The sequence below is a fragment of the Erythranthe guttata genome, chromosome 6 (assembly GCF_056151865.1).
Source record: "Erythranthe guttata isolate IM_541 chromosome 6, IM_541, whole genome shotgun sequence".
Taxonomy (NCBI): domain Eukaryota; kingdom Viridiplantae; phylum Streptophyta; class Magnoliopsida; order Lamiales; family Phrymaceae; genus Erythranthe; species Erythranthe guttata.
Window position 1 is genome coordinate 5703427 of NC_142538.1, and position 8737 is coordinate 5712163.

General features: G+C 38.7%; 1 protein-coding gene across 1 annotated transcript; it reads left to right on the plus strand.

Annotated features, from left to right (window-relative positions):
- The first annotated feature begins 783 nt into the window (after window positions 1-783).
- LOC105970543 (uncharacterized) lies at window positions 784-1993 on the plus strand. Its single transcript, XM_088818864.1, has 3 exons — window positions 784-837; window positions 1146-1238; window positions 1439-1993. The coding sequence occupies exons 1-3, from the start codon at window positions 784-786 to the stop codon at window positions 1991-1993; spliced, it is 702 nt and encodes a 233-aa protein (XP_088674990.1).
- The last annotated feature ends 6744 nt before the right edge of the window (window positions 1994-8737 follow it).

Below are 8737 nucleotides of genomic sequence, written 5' to 3' on the forward strand. Positions count from 1 at the left end.
TAAGTTGGTTATTTATGACTAGGTTTGAGTGAATCTTCACGGGACTTAGTGATGGGTGGCTGGATATAGTCATGAGTGGTCGAAGAATTGCCAGATTCGATCATTTGTGATCGAATAGCGGTGGTGAATTGCCGCACTAGAAGAATAAAGAATGGAAAAGTATAGAATATAAGCAAAAGAAATATAGTAAAAAAGGGGTGAGAGATTGATAAAATTGAAAATAATAGATGGAAGATTAAAAATATAAAGAAAATAATATTTTTAAAATATTAAAATTAATAAAATAATGATATATTAAAAAAAATCAAAAACCCGGTTGAACCGGTTCGACCCTATAAAACCGTGACCCAAATGGTCGTCCGGTTCCATGGCCGGTTCGGTTCTGACAACATTGGAAAAAAAAGAAGGGGTTGTCTTTATGCATAATTCTCTTAACAATAATTTTGTTATTCTAGGCGCATGTGTTATTAATTTCACGAATAAACCAATTCATTTTAGATGTATTATAAATGGCTGCCGTTATATGCAAGTCCATTTTTTTATTAGTTCAAGACCTTCGACATAAAAATACTAATTTATCCTTAATGAAATTCAAAAGTAAATAAAAAACACAAAATATTAAAGAAAAAAATATATTTCCTTTGTGCAAGACCAAATAAAAATACATAACCCCATAAATCCCTTTTCATTATTTCACGACTTAAAAATCTCCTCCTTCTTCTTCACAAAGCCACCAAGAAACCCTACACGCCGAAATTATCAAATACACACCAAACATTCACGATGGAGCCAGAAAACAATGATATGGTGGTTTATGAGGGTGGAGAACACAATAAGGTATGTTTTAACCGTTTATTTTTACTTTTGGGTCGTTTTCTTTTTGTTGGAAAAAAAATCGACGACAGCAAATATCGGTATTTACAAACCGATTTTTGTTGCGAAAATCGGCAACTACAGTCCGATTACTAGAATACAACTCAGTACTCAAAACCCGATTTTTGTAGTAAAAAAACGGCTTGACAAAGCCGATTTTTTTGTCTATAATCGGTGTTATCATGCCGATTTAGTCTACATAAAATCGGTTTTTGACCACCGATTTTATTATATATGTTTTTTTAAAACCGTTTTCCCGTACTTTCTTGCAGCAACCTAGGGGATTGATGGAGGATTATTCGGATGAATTTTCTATCGAACAAATATTTGAGACACGAGAAGCTCTACTTGAGTGGGTTATAAAGGTGTTGGTAGACGCCACAAAATGGTGATAAACAATTTCGTTTCAAATCCGGGATTGAAAGGGCGTAGAAGACCGTATGTAATACTCGCATGCGAGCGTGCGGGTGAATATCGTGGGAAGAAGAAAGCCGGTGAGGATGACTAAGGAGAGGGAAAGAGGAGGACGGGTTCTAAAAAATGTAATTGCACATTTATATTAAAGGGGACAAAACCAGGAAATGAGGATACTGATAATGTTGGGTGGGATTTAAAAGTTCATTGTGGTACTCACACCCACACGGATTTTGAGAACTTGCACGGCCTCTCTTATGCCGAGAGGCTAACAAAAGAAGAGATGGTACTTGTTGAAGGAATGTCTAAAGCAATGGCGAAGCCGAAGGCGATTCTCAAATCATTGAAGATAAGGGACGAGACGAATGTAACTGGAATGAGGACAATTTACAATTATGGTCAGAAGTTGCAATTGAAAGAGAGATTTGGAAGAACTCAAATGCAAGAATTGTTTGCAAGGTTGTCAAAAGATAAGTGTACCTTCTACCATAGAGTTAATAATAATAAAGAGGTAATCGATATGGTGTGGACTCATCCGAGTTGTGTTAAGTTAGCTCGTAGCTATCCGTACGTATTCATCATGGATTGCACATACAAAACCAATCAATATAAACTCCCATTACTTGAGATTGTTGGCTTTACATGTACACACAAGACGTTCTCCATTGCCTTTGCTTACTTGGAGTACGAAAAGACGGAGAACTAAGTTTGGGCATTGCAAAGTTTGGAGAAGATACTCGGAAATTGTCCTCCGCCTAATTGCATCGTAACTGATCGGGAATTGAGTTTAATGAAAGCGATTGGGGATGTATATCCAACCAGTCATCACTTGTTGTGTCGTTGGCACGTGAACAAGAATATATATTCCACATGTAAAGCGATGTTCTCATCTGAGAAGTTGTGGAATAAGTATAATAGAGATTGAGCGAATTTTATTGAAGTGGAGTCCGACGAGATATTCAATAGAGATTGGGAGAAAATGCAACGGACTTTTGTTGATTATCCGGATGCCGTAGCATGTCTTACCAAATCATGGTTGGATCCGTACAAGGAGAGGCTTGTATCTGTATGGACTAAAAAATATCAACATTTCGGTACTTACACTTCAAACCGGGCGGAGGGTGCGCACTCTCGGCTGAAGAGCGATATGGGCAATTGCCTTGGCACATTTTTTCAGGTGTATGAACATATCAACAGTAGTATTATGACGCAACATGATCACATAAAGGCATCATTTGAGAAGAGCAATAATACATACCTCAATTGTTTCAATAAACAAATCTATAATGAGCTTCGAGGAGCTGTCTCGCAATGCGCCCTTGACCATCTAAAAATTGAGCTTGATAAAGTACAAAAGTTGCTTCCAAACAGTGACATGCTATGTGAATGTGCTATTCATGCAACACACGATCTACCATGTTACCACGAGCTTCGCGAGTTTGTCAAGAAGAAATCTCTTGTTCCACTTGAATTAGTAGGCTCCATTTGGAAGCATATGAGTATGGAGCCGGTTATTGGTCAAGGAGAGCTTCCTAATGATGACGAACTCATGAAAGGATGGCACAAGAGGTTTGCATCGACTGATGTAGATGAAAGGATAGAAATGCTTAATAAGTTCAGTGAAATTGTATATCCTCAACGAACATCTGCAATGGAGCCATCGGAAAAGGCCACCACTAGAGGTCGACCGGGAAAAAAGTTAAAGGTGGTTGATAAATCAACCCGTCGCAACCCATCGAGGCATGAGTATCTGTTGGGTGCTAAATACCAACACGCAAGTGTACGTATCGCAAACAAGTAGTAAAGTAGACTCGTGAGAGTCGGATGTCGATCCCACAGGGAATACGCAAATTATTTAATCCTAAGTACCAAATCCTAACAATTGTGATTTTTATCCAGCCTACGCAAGGTTGTCAAATTAATTAACTAATTAAATTAAAATAATTAAGAAAGCAAGTAATCACGAGAAAATATCAATAATAAACGGATCTAGGATTTTATCTTCCCCCTATGCGATAATTCTTCACCCAATTAATCTCCTATTATGCAAGTTACGATTCCCGATTATTAACCCAAGACACGAAATTATTCATAACCAGCTGTCGCTGCGCTATAAACCTATTATTCATAAAAGATTCACTATATGTCTATGCAAACCTAGTATAAATAAATCATTAAATAACAAGTCTCGACAACGGCTACCTAAGGTATTATCTGTATGTCTACGATAATACATGCAATCAACACACGCATTCGGTGAAAAACTACTCGAAGGCTCTTCTATCCCTGTTCTAATTATTAAAACGATCTGTCAATCAATTCTAACAATAACAAATAGCAACATAAGTTAGCTACGCTCATGCACTAAATACGATCAAAATAGAAGAAATAATCGAAGAATTAAACTTGCATAAAAGTAGAAAAATAGGTTCGAATTACCACATAGGGTTCCAATAAAATCCTAGAATAAAAACTTAGCTACTCATGTTCGTAACGAGAAACATAATAAAAATACGGAAAGTTCATAAAAATCAGAAAAGAAAAGGAAAAAGGAAAACTAGGATGAAGAGTCGTCAAGTCTTCGTCTTCGTTCTCTTGCTCCTTGATTGCGTGTAGAAAAGATAAAAAAAACTAAAAACTAATAATAACGATAAAAGGTAAAAGATTTAAAAGATGTCTCTAATTGTGTGCTTGTGGCCTTTAAATAGGGTGCAAAAATCTAATAGGGCGGGTTTCCTTGTGTAATTAAAATTCCTTCACTGCGCCTTCACGTCCACCCGGACGGCCGTGTGAGATTGAGAACTAAAATCCGCACGGCCGTGCGGTCTTTTAATTCTCCAGAATTCTGCTTTTTTCACTTTTGGCCCACTTTTTCTCCGAAATTGCAGTTTTCACCCCAAAAGTTGTCAATTCTCCAATTTGCACCTAAAATACAAATAATAGCCATTTTAAGCACCAATTATCATTAAAACACACCCAAAAGCTCCAATTAAAAGGTACAATTAAGTGTATAAATATACACTTAACACACCCCCAAACTTGAACTTTTGCTTGTCCTCAAGTAAAATCAAATAAAATAGCACAAAACAAAACCATACATCTCATTACATAGATCGATGGGTCAACTTCGCGTTTTCAGAACTTGCAATTATGATGACAATTCATAGGTATTCGCAAGCTTAACATTCAACGGCACTTAGTCACTCATTATTACCAAAAACCACAAATCATACAATTGCTTCAAGTATCCAATATTTGCAAGTTAAAGAAAGAAAGAATTTATACTTACATGCATATATTTGACTCCAAATACTCACCAAATTATTCTACTCAACTAATATTGAACAATAAGCTCTTGGGATCATTGGGACTTTGTGGCTTTCAATTTTAGGCTCTTTGGTCCGAGGTAGGTAATATGGGAATGTGTGGCTAATTTTCTTGAATTGAGGTGATTACGCCAAAATTTGAGAGATAGGCGTTTGAAACAATGAATTCACCTCTAGGGACTTTAATAAGCTCGATTCTCCAAAATTCACACGTCAACACTTTTGCCTTGAGGCAATGACTCGAGTTTTCAACACAATTCATCCACTAGTCCTTATTTCTCCCTTCTAATCTATTCTTCTTCTTCTTTTTCTTTTTTTTTTTTTTTTTTTTTTTTTTTTTTTTTTTTTAATCGAAGAATTTAGATATATATATAAAGATGCACATATATATCTATTTCTCTTTTTATCTATTTTTTTTTTCTTTTTCGAAGAAGAAGAACGATCTTATAAAACATTTCGACCGAAATCCAAGGGATAATTATTCAAAAATCTCCACTTTTCTACCTTCTACATATTGGCTAAAAGAAAGAACACCTTTTTTCTCCGAGGCTCAAATCAAGGTTCTAAGGATAAAAATTTAAAGGTAGGCTTGAAAGGCTCAAACGGTTCAAAGAAGGCCCAAATCATCTCCCAAATCACTTACTACCCAACACTTCGTATCATAAATGTCCTAAGGTGAGATTTAAAACCGAACAAAGCATGATTAAGCACAAATAAATTCCAAATTTAAAATGCAAAACCTTCAACCAAAGCAATGCACAAGATGTGATTCCTAGTAATAATTCACTTCTACGTTCCGTTGAATCGAAAGCTAAACAAATACTAACTCCTTATCACATAAAGCAAGTAATTTCATCAACAAACATTGACCATCTCCCATCATCATAATTCATCGATGCATCGAACATTTTTTTTTTTTTTATTTTTTTATTTATAATAAAAACGAAAATAATAAAAAGGTAACTAAAAAACTGAAACATGCAAAAAAAAAAAAAAAAATAAAACACAATTAAAGTGCACATAAATGAAAACAAGTAGTTAACCACCCCCAAACTTAAAATTCACATTGCCCTCAATGTGATTTGCCTGGAGTTTAAGGATAGAAAACACCTGTTTTTAAGCGTCGGGACCATCGTCGGGTTGTTCACCAACTCCACCTTGTGCATGAGCATCATCCTCCTCGTCATCCTCCAAATAACAACAAACCACCGAGATTAAGTAATAAATGTGTGTAAGTGGTGAATTTTCGGTAGAATTTGGCCAAGAAAAATAAAAAAAAATGAAAGAGTAGGACTAGGGTTCGAATAGGGGGAGAGAGAGGATTTGAAATTATGGAAATTGTTTTTTTTTTTTTTTTTTTTTTTTTTTTTTTTTTTCGCACGGCCGTGCGAGATTTAGGTGTAAAATCCGCACGGCCGTGCCCTTTTCCTATTTTGGGCAGTAGCTGTTTCAATTTTCGCACGGCCGTGCGAAATTTTAGGGCAAAATTCACACGACCGTCCCATTTCCGGATTTTGTACAGTAGCATCCCGAAATCTCACACGGCCGTGTGAGATTCCTCCTTTTTTCTTGCACGGCCGTGTGAATAATTGCATTTAGGTCCCTGCAAAATAAAAACTTCTTATTAGTGCCCCTGAAACTTTTTTTTTTTTTTTTTTTTTTTTTTTTTTTTTTTTTTTTTTTTTTGAAAAATAAAATAAAATGAAAGCAAAACTAAAAAAATTAAAATAACATAAAAAAAAAAAAACAAAAGCTCGGGTTGCCTCCCGAGAAGCGCTAAGTTTACAGTCTTCAGCCAGACTTTGTTTGCTTCTTTGTTCAAGCTAACGTGACCGGAGTCACTTGGCGATTGCATTCCTCTCCCCAATAATGCTCGTTTGGTTCGTTAGGTGGCCACATCCACCTTGCACGTTCATTATTGTTATCATCCAAGCTCTTTTGACTGTCCCTCGGCGGAGTTAAAATTGAACTAGCACAATAAACTTGCTTCGTCCGACTATCTTTTCCGCCACCATCTCCTGCACTCAAAGATCCTTTCCCATGTTCTAAGATCAAAACGTCAAAATCGTCATGATTTGTAAAATCCACAAGATCAATAGCATAACAATCATTATCATCACATGGATTTTTATTAGCGCTAAAAACGTTAAATTTGATCGTTTGATCGTGCACTGTCATTGAAAGATCACCACTAGCACAATCAATTAGAGTTTTCGACGTGGCTAAAAACGGCCTTCATAGAATAAGAGGTATCTCCCTATCTTCATCTATATCAAGTATAACAAAATCCACAGGGAAAATAAATTTATTCACTTTTACTAGCACGTTCTCTAAAATACCTTTTGGGTAAACTAAAGACCTATCGGCTAATTGAAGGGTTACAGCCGTTGGTTCAATCTCACCTAACCCAAGATTTTTGTAAATGGAATAAGGCATGAGATTAATGCTAGCACCTAAATCAATGAGCGACCTAAAATTTCTACCTCCGATAGTGCAAGGAATAGTGAACTTACCTGGATCGCCGAGTTTTTGTGGAAGGGGTCGTACAAGAATTTCACTGCATTGCTCCGTGAGTTGGATAATCTCATTCCCTTGCAATTTATTCCTCTTTGTTACGAGCTCCTTGAGGAATTTCACCCACTTTGGCATCTTTTGAATGGCTTCGATAAACGGAATATTGATGTGGATTTCCTTCAGCTTGTTCAAGAATCCTTGGTGCTCGGCATCGAGCTTCTTCTTTTGAAGCTTTTGAGGATATGGGACTTGAGGGACTCGTGAGATCACTGTGGGAGATGGCGGTTCCTTGCGAGTTGCTTCTTTTTCCTCAATCTCATTCGGCTCCTCGATTACCGTGTTTTGCTTCTCCTTTCGTGGGGCCTCCTCCAATTGTCTCCCGTTCCTTAAACTCACGGCGTTGCACTGCTCGACGTTGTTCTTCCGAGGATCTTCCGTGTTTGATGGCAGTGCTCCCGATGGCCTCGCTGTTAGTTGGGTTGCAAGTTGACCCATCTGTGTTTCTAAATTGCGGATGGAGGCTTGGGTGGTTGTCATGAACTGCGCCAAGATATTTGCGAGATCTCCACCTTGAGGTTGGGCTTGAGGCGGATTTTGGAATCCGGGAGCTGGTCGTGAATAATTAGGCGGTTGACCTTGAGGTGGTGCTTGCCTTGGTCCTTGCTGATTTCCTCCCCACCCAAAGTTAGGGTGATCCTTCCATCCGGGGTTGTACGTGTTGGAGTACGGGTTCCTCTGTTGTCGGTTGGTGTCATGCACATAATTCAGAGACTCCGTTTCTTCTACGCGCTGGTCGGGAGCTTGGATTGCGTGGACTTGCTGAGTCTGCAAAGCCGCTACTTGCTTCGATAGCTTCTCCAATTGGGCCGTGATTGCGGTGACTCCATCTAACTCCAAAATTCCTCCCGTCTTGACTGCTCCGCTATTCGACCGGTCCGATGCCCGCATGTATTTGTTCCTAGCGATTCGTTCCAAGAGCTCGTATGCTTCGTCGTAGGTCAAACTCATGAACATACCTCCAGCTGCCGAATCAAGCACGGTTCTCGAGTTGTCTTGCAATCCATCGTAAAATATTTGCAATTGGCGCCACTCTTGAAGTCCGTGATTCGGGCACCTCCTTACTAGCTGCTTGAACCGCTCCCACGTCTCGAATAGTGCTTCACCGGCTTCTTGTATGAAATTTTGAATTTCTCTCCGAATTCTCTCAGTTTTTGTTGGGGAGTTGTACGTGTTCATGAAAAGTTGCGCTAGCTGGGCCCAAGAAGAGATGGAGTGCGGTGCGCGAGTTTGCAACCATTCTCGGGCTGCTCCTTGTAGGGAGTGCTTGAACAGGCGGAGTTGCAGTGCTTCGGGTGTTACTCCGTTCATCTTGTGGGAGTCACACGTCTCGAGGAAGTTGACCAAGTGAAGATGTGGATCTTCATGAGCCAATCCGCTGAACAGACCATTGTTTTGGAGCATCGTGAGGAGTCCCGCTCGAATCTCGAAATTGTTGGCTTCAATGGGGGGCTGCTGGATGCTTGATTGGAACCCATTGAGTGTCGGGACGGTGTACTCATGCAGTGCTCGTTGACGAGGCGGTGGATTAATCAGCTGGCGTTGCTCTTGCT